At 46.7% G+C, this 17112-nt stretch overlaps 1 protein-coding gene across 1 annotated transcript in view; it reads left to right on the forward strand.

Moving 5' to 3' along the window:
- EPHA1 (EPH receptor A1) overlaps positions 1–17112 on the forward strand; it is a 34016-nt gene that overhangs the window by 15519 nt on the left and 1385 nt on the right. Inside the window, exons 4-17 of the mRNA XM_058799975.1 lie at positions 1470–1860; positions 6627–6782; positions 7571–7903; positions 9101–9225; positions 9299–9458; positions 11944–12040; positions 12809–12864; positions 13141–13263; positions 13363–13548; positions 13974–14035; positions 14417–14626; positions 15207–15356; positions 16015–16208; positions 16509–16664. Of these exons, the coding sequence (XP_058655958.1) occupies positions 1470–1860; positions 6627–6782; positions 7571–7903; positions 9101–9225; positions 9299–9458; positions 11944–12040; positions 12809–12864; positions 13141–13263; positions 13363–13548; positions 13974–14035; positions 14417–14626; positions 15207–15356; positions 16015–16208; positions 16509–16664 (2399 nt within the window). The remainder of the gene's footprint in view (positions 1–1469; positions 1861–6626; positions 6783–7570; positions 7904–9100; positions 9226–9298; positions 9459–11943; positions 12041–12808; positions 12865–13140; positions 13264–13362; positions 13549–13973; positions 14036–14416; positions 14627–15206; positions 15357–16014; positions 16209–16508; positions 16665–17112) is intronic.

Consider the following 17112-nt stretch of genomic DNA (forward strand, 5'->3'; position numbering starts at 1 on the left):
TGCCACAGGAGGCATAGGAGGTTTCAAATGAGATCAGACCTGCTGTTCTGCGTAACCTCTTATTTAACAAGACACCATGTAGGTAAGGATTCTAAAGGGTTGTGACAGGGCTGGATGGTTACACCAATTTTTAGAAATAGTAAAGCAGAGACCAAAGGTATTTTTCTTGCTTTAGGGAATAAAACAAGATTAGACCAAGCAAAAAACAGAACCCAGTTCAGGTCTCAGTGGTCCTGATTATTTATTCTGATTGCCATGAGGTATAGGGTCTTGTTTCATCACTGGAGGTGATGGCTTGCTACAGTGAAGTTCTCCCATGTGTGAAACTATTTAGCACTGCTGTATTTTACCTGCTGTTTTCCTCAATGTTGTGCTCTCTTGCCATGGAAACATTAGAATTGCAGAATAGAGAACCTCTGGTTTTTGTTTTTTTTTTCAGAGGAAATTCTCTAAGCCAATTCTGTTCTAATAGAAGCCAAAGACCTGAATTATTTGACTGCCCTTTCCTTTGCAGTTTAAATGGGATGTGACGGAAACAAAGAGTAGTAAAGGCTACCACAGGCAGAGCAGAACTCTGGTAACTGATTCCCCTCCCTCCCCAGTGCTCCTCCATCTCCCCTGCAGCCTACAACATGAATTTGTGCGATACCTCCACAACTCCTAAACATGCCTTATGATCCCTGCCAAATGCAGCTGCTCTACAGAGCCTTTCATCTCCAATCCAACTACAAGGAGTGGGTGGTGTTGTACAATGGGAAGGGGCCTGCGGAGGAGAGGATCAGTTATCAGGCTCTCCCACCAAGAAGAAAGGCCACCCCACCTGCAGTCCAGCTCTTCCATGTCACAGGGTGTCACAGAGGCCTTCCCACTTGCTCAAGCATGGAAAATACTCTCACTCACTCATTCACTCTTAACCTTTGTTTGCAGAGGCAGTGGGAATGCAAAAGCATGGGAGCATTTTTCACCCAAGTACCTACAGTGCTGAAATATGTTGAGTGCTGCACAAGGAGCACCTTACAGTAGATCATCTGAACTGCAGCAACTACAGCCTAAAAACAAGTGGCTGTAATTCCCCGGGTGGTTTCAAAGCACAGCTCTTAAGTGGTGTTGTGGATTTACTGCATGCAATTTGCAAACAAAGAATATTATGACAGAAAAGGGGCATCTCTTGAACACCTCTGAAGTCAGAGACTCGGAACTCAGGGTACTGTAGAAGACCAGTGAATGACTACAAAGCAGTTGAAGGAGATGATGGATGGAAAGTACAGAGGGAGGAAAATATGCCCACCCCATTTTTAACACATCTTTCAAGTGCAAAGAAAGCATGCAGTGCAGTGGCATTAGAAGTAGTTGACTAGACAGTCCCTAGAAGGCCTTAGTATAAAAAAGGCCTGAGAGGAATGGGTATCTCAGCTGCTGTGGCCTGTTCAGATGGTAAAGCTGTTGTCTTTCTCTTTTTTTTCATGTAGCTCAACACTGTGGCAGCAGATCGGAGTTTCACAAGCAGAGACATCGAGTCGGGGGCCATGCAGCTGAACACAGAAGTGTGCCCCATTGGGAAGCTCTCTCGCCGGGGCTTCTACCTGGCTTTCCAGAACTCTGGGGCTTGTGTAGCCATGGTGTCTGTCCGAGTGTATTACAAGATTTGCCCGGAAGCGGTGCGGGGCCTGGCCCGCTTCCCAGAGACGCTGGCAGGGTCAGAGGGGCTGACAGAAGTGCCTGGGGTCTGCGTGGAGGACGCGGCTGAAGAAGTGGGCTCTCCCCCCAGGATGCACTGCAGCACCGACGGGGAGTGGCTGGTGCCTGTGGGCCGATGCCTTTGTGCTGTGGGGTTTGAGGAAGTCGATGGGAGCTGCGTAGGTGAGTATGCAGACACTAGCTGTAGGCCATGGGAGAGGTTCCAGAGAGCTAGAGATCAGAGTATCTGTAAGCAGAAAGTGGGATCAGGAGAGTTAGTGTGGTCTACCTCTCTCTTGCCTACCCTCTGTATCTTATATCTTTCCTTCTCCTTCTCCTTGGCTTCTCTTTTTCAGTTGGGATTTTTCTCCTCATGTGTCAGGTGTAAGACCTGCACACACCTCTCCACTCCCTCTTGGGCTTCATCCAGGACCTTTCAGTTCTGGAGCTAGTTTCTGCGAGCTGTAACTGTGTGATTGACACTGACTCACTCAACAACTGGTTCTCAACCCTTGAACAGCAGCCTTGTTCTCTCAGGGCAGATGGGTCAGACACACAGAGCAGGGTATTTGTCCCGTGACTAGAAAGCTGAGAGGCAGAGGGGACAGGTTTCTCCTCTGTCCCTCATTCTTCTTGGACTGGGATGGCTTTTCTGCCATGGGAAACCATGTAAAGCATATTGCACAATAGTGTGGTGCCTGCTCTTCTGAAGAAGAGCAATTAGCAAGCAAAAGAGTCACCAGGATGCTGGAGTCACAGCAAGCAAGGGTTGTTGGAGTAAGAAGTGCAGGGCTCTCCCTTGGCTGCAGAGGGGACAAGATTCAGCTTCTTAAGGCAACTTAGTTTGACACGCGTGTTGTTTTGGGGGATATGTATTACTGCAGGGAGACAGGTTAAAGACAGCAGATCTCTGCTCTCGTTGCCAAAGCTGTGTGGCACAAGGCTAAGGCCATAGGGATCCATGCAGTGCTCTCAGATTCAGCAGGTGCCCCATGTCTCTGCTTTGCTCTGCTACAGGGAGCTGGCGTCTATGAACCCCTACTGCTTGCTGCTCATTTTGCTTGGGGAGCTGGAGAAGGTTGAAGCACAAGATCCTTGCCTCCTCCAGCAATCCCCTCTCCTCGCACAGCCCAGCCAGTTTTTCCACTTAGGTGCTACAGAGCTCTCCCCGCCCTCCTGAGAGCACTCCTCTGGGAAGGGGCAGGGAAGCTGTCATGTCTGGACAAGCCTCGACTGCTATCGCAGCACAGGTTCATTCTACATCTGTGCTTTCATCCCACTCCGCCCAAGTACAGCTGCAGCCAGAAGTATGTTTTGCAGGATTAGTAGGGACTGGGGAGGGCTCCCAGGAGAGGAAGGGAAGAGGGGAGAACCTAGCAGGAGTAGGGAGAGGTACTTCACAACCAGAATAGTGTCTTATTGGAGCATCAGGGGAGAAGGTGAATGCAGGAGGAGGATATCTTAGGATCTGCTCCCTCAGCAGAAAAGACCAGACTGTGCAATGGACTGGGAGTAATCCAGCTCAGGATAAATACTGAAATCACAGATTTTACTTTGTCCTCAGAACAGAGAAGGACTTCTTCAGACATGTAAAGTGTGACAGGATGGAAGACCTGGCAGTGTCATTTTGATTCTGAGTTTTGCCTGGAGTAGGGAGCCAAAAAAAAAGGGAAGGCTGCACCTTTGCCTTTTAACAGGGAAAAGAACCTGACCTCTGTTACAGGACAGGAGACAACAGACAGCCAGAGGATCAGGTCCTTACCTAGTTCCCTCAATCTCTCAGTGAATTCCCTGCTTTATAGTGCTCTGCTGGGTGCAGAATGGCTCAGCCACCTCAGAGTCCCAGAAAAGCTGTGCCTGCTCCAGAGCATTCAGACTTTGCTGCCCATAAACGCAGAGCTCATGATTAACTTCCTCAACTGTGTAATTTGCTGTGCCCCGGCCTGTGCTCTGGCTCCTTGCAGTGCTCTGCAGGGCGGCAGGTGAGCCGAGCTCCCCGCCAGCCCCACTCTGGTGCCCGCAGCCTTCCCGGCCTAGCTGGCAGCTCACGGGGGGCACCTGCAGGAATAAGGAATGAAGGAATAAGGAATGAAGGAAGGGCCCCAGCCATCCTCTCTGCCCTCTGGTGCTTGGAGCAGGCCCTTTCCCAGACTCGTTTTTCCCATCGTGCCGCCCGGAGCGGGTGCCCAAGGCCCGGGCAAACCGGGGGCCAGCGGGGCTGGGCAGATGCCGAGGCTGCTGGCTGCGCGCCCGCCTCCCGCGCCCCCGGGCTGGCCGCGGGCAGCCGCCCCTCCACCTCCGCACCCCCGGGGCCAGCGGGGGGAGCCGGGAACACCGGCAGGCCCCTCCGCACCGCCGGCCCCAGCGCCTGGCCGGGCCGGGCCGGGGCCCCTCCGCACCGCCCCGGGGCGGGGCCGGGCCGGGCTCCGCGGGCCGCTCCCGCCCCCTGCCGGCCGCCGCCGCCAGCTCGTGTCGCCGCTGCTGCCCTCGCCTCCTGAGTGTGTCCCTTCGAGCCGAGCACCCCGGTGTCCCCGCTGCTGCCCTCGCCTCCTGAGTGTGTCCCTTCGAGCCGAGCACCCCAGTGTCCCCGCTGCTGCCTTCGCCTCCTGAGTGTGTCCCTTCGAGCCGAGCACCCCGTGCCGCTGCCGCCCTGCGGCCTCTCTGCCGGGCTGTGGGCTCCCTGCAAGGCATCTCCTGCTTGGAGGGGCTCGGCACAGCAGGTGTGGCCGGTGGGCTGGAGTGGCGCTCAGAGCTGGAGGAACAGAGGCGCTCCTGGGGTCAGAGTTACTTGTTCTGGAGCACAAGTCTTATGAGGAGCGGCCGGAGGAGATGGGGGCGTTGAGCATGGAGGCTCAGGGGACACCTTATCCCTCTCTACAAACACCTGAAAGGAGGGTGTAGCCAGGCGGGGATCAGTCTCCTCCCAGGCAAGTAGTGACAGGACAAGAGGACATAGTCTTTAGCTGGTTTAGGTTGGACATCAGGAGGAATAACTTCACAGGAGGGGTGATTAGACATTGGAATGGGCTGCCCATGGAGGTGGTGGAGTCACCATCCCTGTAGTTAAGAAAAGACTGAGCATGCCACTTGGTGCTATGGTCTAGTTGACATGGTAGTGTTCAGTCACAGCTTGGGCTCGGTGATGTCAGGAATCTTTTCAAGCCTAATTGATTCCGTGATTCTTGCAAAGGTTCCCAACCCCAAATTTCTATCATTTACTTGCAGATGGTCTCAGCCTGATAAGAGTGTATGTATGTTGTGTCATATCTGTGGCAGGTAGTATTATACAGGCGACATCAGAACCTCTGTGTTATACAAGAATGTGGCCATGTGCTTCCTTTGCTTTTCATGTCAAAGCTCTCCTGGCCCAAACTGATCCAATGTCAGGAACTCTCAAATCTTATGCTGGAGCAAAGTGGCAGGAGGCCTCAAAACTTTCATCTTCAGTCCTGCATGTAGAAGTACTCTCAGTTGTGAGCAGCCTGAAGATCAAAGTAACTTTTACTGCCTGTTTCTCAAAGGGATGATTTGATCTGGAGTATAAATGGAATCTCTTTGGGCTGTGACAATCAATACTTGAGCCTTGTAATTATTTTCAATGGCCTTTGCTATCATTAAACACATAGTTGCATGATTGTATCTCAGAATGATAGATTTTCCTGAGTGGTTCTGTCATTTCATGGAATCAGAAGGTGCTGGTTTCTCCTACTTGTGATTATTTATTTTTTTTCTGGGCTCTTCAAGCATCCCTTCTGCAGACTAATGATGAGTTGTCTTGTTTGGCCTGTGTTAGTGGAAAGTTTTCAAGGTCCGTCAGATGTTCCTCTTTGTCACATAGTAGGAATGGCTGGGTTTGTCTTCTGGATGAAGAATCCTTTCCTATACTATGCTCCACCACAGCAAACCATTTGTGTGAAGCTGCTGAACAGATGGTTTTCTCCATTGGGATCTCCTGAGGATTACACAGGATATTGTTGCTTTTATAGTGCAATATAAAAAGGGTCATTCCCTTAATGCGCACGTTAAATGCAAAGTGGTAGCTCTGGCAGAAAATTAGTGTATGCATTTCTCTACCATCTGATTAGAAATAGGTTGGTTGTTTCTTTAGCTGCTAGAACTTTTGATTAATTTAGCACAGGCTGGCAAACAATTAAATTCACAGGTTGCCTTGAGCTCTGTCACTGATTTTGTCCTCCCTGCTACACAACTGTAGGAGTGAAGCATTGACCTTGAGACAGCTGGTAAGCTGACCAGTGCTTCTGTGCATTGAACTAATAGTAACACAGCAAAAACAGGTGGTCAGATGTTACACTGAGAGAGTGTGGCTGCTCCTTTTTGTAGGACTGGAAGTAGAAAACAGTGACACCTATTCTCTTGCAGTCTGTGTTGGCTCCATAGCCAGTTCCACTCAATGCTGTGAGGTGAACTGATAGCTTCCTAGATATTCCCCAGGGCCCTGCCAGATGATGCTCTGGTACAATACTTGAAATCAGCAAAGATGCTTCTGCCAAAAAGCCTACTGGCTCCCTCTATGGAGTCAGCAAGCAGAAGACTGTGAGAAGTGCAAGGATTTGTAGCTACTCTTTATGGTTCTTATTTGTGGTGTGGAAAGCTTGAAGGACAAGGTGAGGACCAGTCTGGGTTTACATTGGAGGAAGATTCTGAGGTTGACTGGATTCTGTATTCATGCAGCCTCTTTGAGGATTAGATCCTCCTTCTTCAGTCTGCAAGTCCTGTCGTAATACTGATGCTACCTTGAATTGCGTCTTCTCTCTGTCTGCTCTGAGATGATTGATCTAGGTGACTGCCAGGTGTCCAGGTGTTCCTTCCAACCTAAATGTTTCTTTGAACTAAAAAAATGGAGGCATATAAAGGAGTGTTCAAGAAGCTTTTTTGTTGATCTGGGTTTATTGGTTATGTTATGCTGGCTTATGTTTGTCCTTCCACAGCCTGCCAGCGAGGGTTCTACCGCCACTCCCTGGATGCTAAACACTGCCTGAAGTGTCCCCCCAACAGCTTGTCCAATGAGTCAGGGGCTACATCTTGCCCCTGCAATGCGGGCTTCTACCGAGCACCTTCAGAGGGCCAGAACATTGCTTGTACCCGTGAGTTGCACACAGAAAGGAAGAACAATATCCAAACAGTGTGAGGGGTAAACTTACTGAGAGCATCACCACAGAGAGGAACTTGGGGGTACTGCTGGGTGAAAAATTGGGCATGAGCTGGTAGCATGAACTTGCAGCCCAGAAAGCCAAGAGAGACTGGGACCTATTGGATCATGTCCAGAGAAGGGCCCTAAAAATGATTGTAGGGATGGAACACCTCTCTAATGAGGAAAAGTTGAGAGAGTTTGGGTTATTCAGCCTGAGAAGAGAAAGCTTTGGGGAGATACTCTTGTGGCCTTTCAATACTTAGTGGGACCTGCAAGAAAGATGAAGAAAGGGTTTTTATACTAAGGCCTGTAGACAGCACTAAGGACAATGGTTTTAAACTGAAAGAGGGTGGATTTAGATGAGACACATGAAAGAAATTTTTTATGAAGAGGGTGATGAGACCCTGGAACAGGTTGTGGGTGCCCTATCCCTGGAAGTGTTCAAGGCCAAGTTGGATGGGGCTTGGAGGAGCCTGCTCTAGTGAAAGGTGTCCTGCCCAAGGTCGAGGGTTGGAACTAGAAGGTCTTTAAGGCCTCATCCAACCCAAACCATTCTGTGGCTCCATGAACAATGATACGGGGGAGAAAATAAAAGGTTGGAAAATGGGGATGAGAGATCAGAGAGGGAGAGGCTGGGCCGGAGAGAGGGCTCCATTTGAAATGCATCTGCAGATGGGAAGCTGTCACAGAACTTTGGGCACCAGCAGCTGGATCTAACACTTCCTTCTGTGCTCCCTGTAGGCCCACCCTCGGCTCCCCGCAATGTCAGCTTCTCCCTGCTTGGCACCCAGCTGAGCCTGTGGTGGCAGCCACCCAGTGACCACGGCGGGAGGAAGGACCTGACTTACACAGTCTTCTGCCAGCGTTGCCATTTCCTGTCCTGTGAGCCCTGTGAGGCTGCCGTGGTGTTCTCCCCCAGTGCCTCTGGTCTCACGAAACCTGCAGTGGACGTGGATGGCCTAGAAGCTTACACCAATTACACATTCACTGTGGAAGCCCATAATGGTGTCTCAGGAATGGGACCTGCTCTACAGAGAACTGCTCCAGCTGTCTGGGTCTCAGTTGGACATGCAGGTTAGCAGAAGCAGAGAGAATTTCTTCCTGCTCATCATGAAAAGGAAGAGGAATCTCTGTGAATACTTAAGCTTTCTCCATCTTTTCCTTCTGCCTGACACATGTGTTGGTATGGTATGATAAGGGTTCTAAAGTACCTCTGCCTCTGACATGTAAAGTCCTTTAGTCATATTCCTCACAAATCAATGTAGCAGTAATGGTTATCCATCAAGAGCTATGAATCCACCAGAACTTAACAGAGATGAGGAGGATGAAGCCCTCCCTATTACACAGCCTAAGTATTATTACCTGTGTGACAGGAAGAATGAGGGCTGTGTCATGAAATATTTCCCATGACTCAGATATTGCAAAACACCAAACATAACAGAAACCCTGGTTTAACTGGAAAATAAAAGGTTTTGAAAGCATGGAGGGGTGAGGATGTTAAATCTTGACACATTTCTGTAGGTTAGCTTCAATCTGGCTAGTTTGGCTGTCCTGTAAATACTTTCCAGAGCACCATGAAATGTGATTATAGAAAGGTGACATCACAGCCCTCAACAGCCCTTGGTGCATTCCCTGGATTCTAATTTAGTAACAAAATATGACTTTTCTTCCTGATGCTATGCGGGGGCAGCACAACTCTGAGCTAGAAAAGCAGAGCTACTTTTGGCTTGCCTCATCACTTCCTGATGATGATGAAGGACAAGGAGACAACCAGGCTTAACTCCTCAGTCCTTGCAGGCTCTTGAGAATTATCTTTTTATTCATGAGCAGTATGCATTTGCAGTCAGCTGAGAGATTTTGAGCATTGAGTTTCACTGTACCCTTATGCAATGCAGCTGCATTCATAAATCATTACATAGGAGAGCTGTGCTACTGCTGCTGTAGGAGCATAAAATCCTAACATATTTAATTTCAAATTGGACACTTTCAGTGCAGTCCTGGAATAAATGTAATTTCTTGGAAGGTGGATTTTATTTTGGGGGCCAAACACAGTTATGCTTCCACTGTTTGGGCAGAAGCACACTATTCACAGAACGCAATTAATTACAACCAGAGACCTCCTTTCCCTTCCACTACACAAGAGAAAAATGACAGTGGCAATGAGACTCAGTTCCAGTTGAATGGTATGACCAGAGCTTCTGGTAGAGAGAGGACATAGTTTGCATTTTGTTTGTATTTCCCCCTCATGTTCTCTGTTCTCTCCCACTGCAGCTCCAGTGACAGTATCCCAGTTTATTCTGACACAGAGAGATGACAGCAGTCTTTCTGTTTCTTGGCTTGCCCCACGGCAACGTAGCCGGACCTCAGTGGAGTATGAGGTCATGTTCTTTGAGAAGGTAAGGCCTGCCTGATTTGCTCATCCTCTTGTTCAGCATGCATTTGTTACTTGATCCTGTTTGGTTCCTGCAGGGGGAGGAGGCACGTTACACAGTGAAGCACCTTCTTGAGCCAAATGTCACTCTGCGAGACCTGCAGCCAGACACAGCCTACCTGCTCCGTGTGAGATCCATCACACCCCTGGGGCCTGGGCCCTACTCCCCAGAGCAGGAATTTCGCACCCTTCCACCAGGTAAAGGGCAAGCACTGGTATCTCATCTGGGAGAAACTCACTTCCCCATCAGATGGTGTATTCTCATGGTACATGGATCTCTTTTTGTGTTCTGCAGGCTGTAAGGCAAGATGCCACTCTCCTGAGTTCCTTGCCTGTTGCTTTGTGAAGACAAAAGATATTTTTGTTGCTTCCTTGCCATCTTACAAAATTTGCTTGTACTTTCCCCTTTAGACCTGATCAGTCTCAGTTTATTGTGTTATACTGGCACAATATTTAACCAGACCTTCATTTAGTTTTTGAGACATTTTAATTTTGGCTAATGTTTTTAAGTTTGAGTGCTGGTCAAATAATTACCATATGCCTCCTTTTGTGTGCCAGTTACTAGTGAGAATGAGAACTCAGAGGACCTCAGCACTATTTTTTCCAGCTTTCAGTTCCACTGTATGTAGTCCAGCTCCTGAATATAGCTCTGCTCAAAGAGATGGCATGTACCACTGAAAAAAGTTCTTCACCAAAGTACAATGTTTAGAAGGCCAAGCTGTCAGGGCCACAAGAAGACCTCTCTCCTGTGTCAAAGAACATCTTATATAGGCCTGACACCCAATCTTCTCTTTCCCTGGGTCACCCAGAAGCTTCCCCTTAATCTAAAGTTTTCTGTAATGGAATTTGCTCTCTCTTCATTCCACAGACTCCTACTGACCCTATGGATAGCTCTAGAAATACATGTATTGAAGCGCTGCATTTGAAAGACTAATTTTATTGTAATGAAATAAGGACACAAGGAAGAAAGCTAAGGCATACCTTAATGTAACTAAATAGTTAAATTAACAGTGTAAAAGCTGATAAGGAGTTGGGATATCACTACTGGAATGTAAATGTTGGACCCTTTTTGGCACCAGGGGCTTTTGGTAAAATCTTCATGAAGTCACAGTGACAAATGATGATAACAAAAATGATGTTTAACCAATTAAATAATATACTACACAGGCCCTGTGAAAAAGATGTAAACTATCATGCAAAATTGTTTTGATTAAGACAGAATAAGTTAGAAAATACTTTCATCAATATTATATTTTATTTCAAATGAAAATTGATCACCTTATCATGTCAAGACAAAGGTATTTCGAATATGAAAGGGATTAAAAAGAAGTGCCAGCAAGGTTTCATTTGATGAGAGTTCTTGTTTAATGATACTAGGAGCATTTTTTAGCTATTATAGTCTAGGAATATTAGTGTAGCAGGATTTGCAAGAAGTGGCAATTTTGTATTTAAATCTGAATTTGATGATTTAGATGCCTTAAATTCCTGCAGAAGTTCTGTGCATCTAAATGCTTCTCCATTTTATTAATAAGGATACTATTTCACCTTCCAAATTTTAGCTTTTTGATTTTGACAAAACAAGGACATTAGCTCTGTCTCTTGATTTCTGATTAAGTAAGCTGATGATTTTTAGTAATTTTAGTGGGATGAGTCAGAGGAAGAATAACAAGTGTTAATTAGGCTTTATGGATGCTGGCCATTTGACTAGATATTAGGAAACGCTTCCCCACACAGGTCTGTGTATCATTTGTTCCTTGCTTTAAAATTTTCTAATTTATTTAAAAATTATTTGAGGATTTTCTTTCTTCTGGATGTTTTCCTAAATCTCTTTTGGGAAAATATTAAAAATATGTAGATTGTCATTACTTCTCCATTAATGCATTTTAAGTTCCTTATTTTGGTTTGGTTTTTCTTTTTATTTATGAGAAATAAGTTTTAAAAAGACCAGCAGAGGTAATATAGCATTTTCTCTGATGAATTCAAATGCACTTTGTGGAAATGCCTAGCTTTAGCTTGAGAACCTAAATGGAAGGAGACAACCTGTGTTATGTGAACTCTCCCAAAGCTATCCAATCACAGAATGAAACCACCTGATGCTCAGTTTTGAGAACATAGGAATATGATAGACTGCAAGTTTGTAAGTCAGTACTTGTTTCAGGAGTCCTAAGCAGTGAGGGGCTTTTGTTAGGGTAGTTAGGCAAGGAACCAGCCCCAGATATTGATGGGAGGGGAGGGTATAATTAATTTCATAAACAAGAAGAGAGTCACTTTAGACTGTTGGGGAAAATCATGTCTTTGCTTTGCCATAGTTTAAATCAGCTACTGAGCTGGAAGAAGGGCCTGATCTGAAAGGATTGTTGGAGAGGAGTGGGGATGGGGAAGGAACATCTGTTCTTCACTTTTGAAAGTGTCAAGGAATTTAAGTAAGAAATCAGATATACGGATAAATCACTCAACTGGAAGACCAAGATTGTAGATAAGAGTCAACCAGATAACCACCAGAAGGTGCTCCATGCACATGAATAACAGTGTGATAGGACTCCCATCTGGTGGCTCTGCTGCCTGGAAGACAAGGGGCTGTAACTTGCCTAATGCCATTAGCTGGTAGAAGCTGGGTGGTATGTTCCAGACTAATACATAGTGGTCTTTTAAGTGATATGGCCTCTCTCTTTCTTTTCTGCAGACACTGGAGCTCTGTCTGGTGGAGTCATAGTCTCTATTATCTTTGGAGTTCTCCTATTTATTGGTCTAATTGCGGGATTTCTCATGTTTCGGCAAAAGTAAGTATTGAATTTTGGTATTGAAAAAGGTACAGATGTAGGAATAGCTGAGCTATGGGAGCTTGAGAAAGGGAGGCCTGGATTTCTCACAGGATATTGTATAGGTAGAGGTTGGTTAGAGAAGAAAAACACCAGCATGCTGCAGCAAGATGGAAAGGGTCTCAGTAAATAATTTAGATTAGTAGGATTGGAGGGATTGATATTGTAAGATAATGTTTGCTGTTGGGAACAGAGGAGTGTGTTGTGATTTCTCAGTTTTGTTATAATCCAGCAGTATCATATTGTTATCATGACAGAGGAATAAAAACATTGTTATGGTACAATCATTTCTATAGCTGCTGACCAGTTGAGTGATAATCCATGTATCCACTAATTTCAAACCATTTTCCATGTATCATTACTGTTGGGGTCCTTTACCCATATACAGAATTCTACTTTCCTCCTCAATGTCCATAAGGCTGCTGTTGCTTGGTTTTAAGAAGATCAGATATACTACTAAAAGTGTACAGAAAACATGAAATAATCAGAAATTTATCTGTAACTCAGCATAAAACTCCCTCCATGAAAACAAAGCTCTATTTCTTAATGAAGCATCCCGTTTTATTGCCAGCTGTACTGTTCCAAGTAGGTGCAGTGTCTGGTCCCACTTTGGTCTGTGCTACCCTGAACTCTGTTCCTAATCAGCTAGGGCAGACACCTTGGAAGTCTTGCTTTTCCCTTTGCTATCTGCTGACCATTTTATTTTCACGACTGTTTTTGATGTTCCAGGAGGGCTCGTCGGAGACACGCACGGCCGGAATACAGTACTTCGGGCTTTGAGAGAGGTGAGGTTCAAAGGGGTAATAAAACCAGGGGGAAGCCTAGAATGTTTTGGAAGGAATGAAAAGAAACATTAGTTTGAAAGCAGACACTGGCATGGCTTTTCTGATGTAATGTGCCTCTTCCTCCAACAGTTCTAATCTTCAGCCTTGGTTTGGTAAATTTTTTTACTGCCATTGTCAGAAGTCCATGGATTCACTTCTGCCTTTGTAGTTGTGCTTTAAAAAGGTTGTCCAAAGAGGTGACTGATTAATTTGCTTGTTTGTTTTCCTTTACCACAGAGAAGGTCTGGTTGAAACCCTATGTAGACCTGCAACCATATGATGACCCCAGCAGAGGCGTGCTGGAATTCACAAAGGAACTGGATGTCTCTTGCGTCACTATGGAGAATGTGATTGGAGAGGGTGAGTTACTGCTCTCCCTGTCTTTCAGTTTCCCCACACTGTTGTTTTGCTGCCTATCTTTGAATTCATCTGTGACATTTTATCTCTGGTTGTCTTCAGGGGAGTTTGGGGAGGTCTATCGTGGGTCCCTGCGACTCCCAGGGAAAGAACGTATTGTGGTTGCCATCAAGACTCTGAAGTCAACATACTCAGACTCACAGTGGTGGAACTTTCTGCGTGAGGCGACGATTATGGGGCAGTTCAATCACCCAAACATTGTGCGCCTGGAGGGAGTTGTCACCAAAAGTAAGTAAGAGTGTGTGGGAGAGAGTCCTGGGATGAGAGCAGAAACTGGCACATTTCTCAGGCCTTAGAGAATTTGCTGTCAAAGAGGCTGTTCTGGGAGAAGACAGGGCATTGTCATGTCAGAGAACGAGGAAAGGAGGAGAGATATGGATTTCCAACTGAGTCCTGCAGCAGTGTTAGGAGAGGTCTTTCAGGGCCAGTGAGTAGATGGATAGCGAGGGATGCTGCAGGGTCATATGTGCAATACAAGGAGGAGTACAAGATCATTGGGAGATGTGTAAGGAGAAGGGCAGCCAGCTGTGGCAATGGAGTGGGGGTGTTAGCTGGGGTTGGACATTGTTCCCTGTGTAGGGGAATATGGATAGCATTGAAAGGCATGAGTAGGAGAATTAGAAAAAGGCTGAAACCTTCTTGTCTTCCTCAAGGGAGGCCGATGATGATCATCACTGAATATATGGAAAATGGAGCACTGGATACCTTCCTCCGGGTGAGAAAGTCCAATCTCTAATAGGCTTGTGTACTGCCAGAACTTGCATTTGACCTGGATTTAGGGCCCTAAAATAAAACTAGAAGATCCAGACATCCACTTCCTTTCTGCTTACTGAGAATTCCACTGTCAGCAGCAGAAGCTTAATGCCATCCAGTTTGTTCAGTGACAAGAGTGGCATCCTTGGTAATTGAAATCCAACTGCTTAATGATGACTGGAGACCATCACCAGTCTCTTAGTGAGAACCTGTTGGGGCCTTTGGGCTGCAGCATTGCCTTTTTGCTTGTTCACCACTGCCCACTTTTGTATGTTGATAAGGTCAGAGACTAGAAACCAAGCGGATCAATGTCAGTTCTCTCACTTCTTCTTCTTCCATGCAGGAGAATGAGGAAAAATTTAGCCCTGTGCAGCTTGTGAGCATGCTGCAGGGAATAGCCTCTGGCATGACCTACCTTTCAGAACACAATTACGTGCACCGGGATCTGGCTGCTCGCAACATCCTGGTAACACGCAGTCTCCAGTGCAAGGTGTCTGACTTTGGTCTCTCCCGAATTTTGGAGAATGATGCAGAGGGAACCTATGAAACCAAGGTAATGCAAACCCAATCTTTCATGTATTGTAAATTAACTGTAGGCTCTGAGGAAAATCTGTCATAAAATTGCAAGTTATGGTGTGGATGGTTCAGAAGGTGGTGCTTTTGTCTCTGGAGTCCAGGTTGATTTTGTTTGCTAAGAAATTCGGAGGGATTGTGGTGTTAAAATGAGAAGCAAAATAAGAGGTATAATCTCTTTGACTCAGTTACTAAATCTAGCTTTGAAGATAGCCTCACTGTGATCAGAGTTTTGGACTAGAGTCATCTCCATGTCTCTTTCAATGAAAGTTCCAGTAATTCTAATGCATGGTGTCCTTCAAAGCAGGGCTGTGACTGGTGTCAGGCTCTTACTCCCACAGAGGTTTTGTGTAGCGTTCAACTGAACAGAGGGCTTAAACTCATATACTTTCCAAGAATATTTCTCTCCTTTTGAGAAATTTCCCTGGGGTGGTTACATGTCACTTCAAATGAAGTGGGCTCAATCTCTGAACCACTTTGTAAGGTCCTTGCATGAAAACACTGGAGAAATACAACACAATGATATATGCTGGATACACTATGTTTCTGCTGTTTCACAGGGTGGTAAGATTCCTATCCGATGGACAGCCCCAGAGGCCATTGCTCATCGCATTTTCACCTCAGCTAGTGATGTCTGGAGCTTTGGAATCGTCATGTGGGAGGTGCTGTCATTTGGTGACAAGCCATATGGGCACATGACCAATCAAGAGGTAACAGACATTGAGTTCAAGAGCTGATTTAAAAGATAAATGAGGCATGTGGGAAAAACTCTTGTAGATCTACCTCAGCCTGCAGTCTTGACTTTCTTTTGAACACATAACTACTATGTTTCCCTCCCTGCTTAAAATCAGTGCAACCAAGTCAAGGGCAATAAGTATTGAGGTGTCAACAACAGCAAGAATCTAGATTAAAGAGAGTTTAAATCGGCCTTGGCATTTGGATCTGGGGATACTTTCTATTGCTTTTGTTTTCTCCTTCTTCTGGCTCTGGTGCATTATATCTGGTCTTATTCTAGGCTCAGCACATGCTGCTTAAATTATTCCTCAGAGCCTGGTTCCCCTTCTCTCACTGTGCCAGGATCATTTGGTCCTCACTTTTCCTCACTTCTCATGAACATGTCCTGAGAAGCAAATGGGAGCTAAACTAGTAAAGGACTGAAAACATGCATATGCCACTTAAATTTTTGGCATCCCTTAAGTGTTTTGATCCTGTGCTGTGCTGCCCAAACCCTGTGTCATATGTGTGTAATCTACACCAACCCCTCCCTGGCTGCACATTGTGAAGTGGGGAATGGCTGCTCCCAGAGGCCTCTGGCTCCTCTTCTGCACTCTCTGCTCTTGGCCAGATTTCTCTGTGACCTCTGTGCAGGTGATGAAAAGCTTAGAGGATGGGTACCGGCTCCCCCCGCCTGTGGATTGCCCATCTATCCTCTACGAACTCATGAAGAGTTGCTGGTCACACGATCGGATGAGGCGGCCTCATTTTCAGGAAATCCGGGCACAGCTGCAACATTTCATCTCAAGTCCCCAGCTCCTCCGGCCTGTTGCAGACTTTGATCCCAGGTAAGGAGGCTGTCACCAGAGGAGGAGGGGTTAACTGGGACACTTCACCTCCCTGTCCTCAGCAGGAGGAGTGGCAGTGAGGGCCATGCAGACTGGAAAGATGCACCTTGAGTGCTCTGTGTGCAGCAGATAGTGGTCATCTTTGTCTCCTGGTGACAGAGGGCAGAGCCTCACTGTGCAGAGAGCAGATTAGCTGGCTCAGCCCTGGTGGGGGGTACTTGCTGCCCCTTTGGTTACTGTCTCCTAGTGCTGTCCATTTCAGGTGGTTGTCTGGCTAACAAAGGGTTTCTGTGTCCCTAGGGTAACGCTCCGTCTCCCCAGCTGCAGTGGATCTGATGGGATCCCCTACCGGTCCATCCCCGAGTGGCTGGAATCCATCCGCATGAAGCGCTACATCTCCAACTTCCGCACTGCCGGCCTGGACACCATGGAGTCCATTCTGGAGCTCACTGCTGAGTAAGTGCACGCCAGGCTCCCACAGAGCACCTCAGGCTGCCTACAAGGTGCTGTGCTCATCCCTGTGTGATCTCAACAGGCACTCATATTTACTTGGAAGGCTTCTCTCCTTCCTTCTCCATGCAGTTAAATGGAAGTGGACTGGCTTCTTGACCTAAAAGGGAAGAATCAACCCAGAACTGGGAGCAGCACAAACTATGAGACAAATTCCCCAATTATCCATGTCCATGCTTGAGGCTCTTCAGGGGTCTTCAGCTGCTCTGAACTCATGTGAGACACAAACAGATCTCTAACTTGATCGTCTCCCCACTCTCACAGGACTTTGTAGGTTAACTTCCTTGCCACAAACTCCATATAGACTAGTGATATCCCCCTCACTCCATCAGCCAGGCACTGTTGTGTCATACAGCAAGTCTTTTCTGGGCTCCTCAGAAGGACTCAGAACACA

The sequence above is a fragment of the Ammospiza caudacuta genome, chromosome 2, assembly GCF_027887145.1.
Source record: "Ammospiza caudacuta isolate bAmmCau1 chromosome 2, bAmmCau1.pri, whole genome shotgun sequence".
NCBI classification, from domain to species: Eukaryota; Metazoa; Chordata; class Aves; order Passeriformes; family Passerellidae; genus Ammospiza; species Ammospiza caudacuta.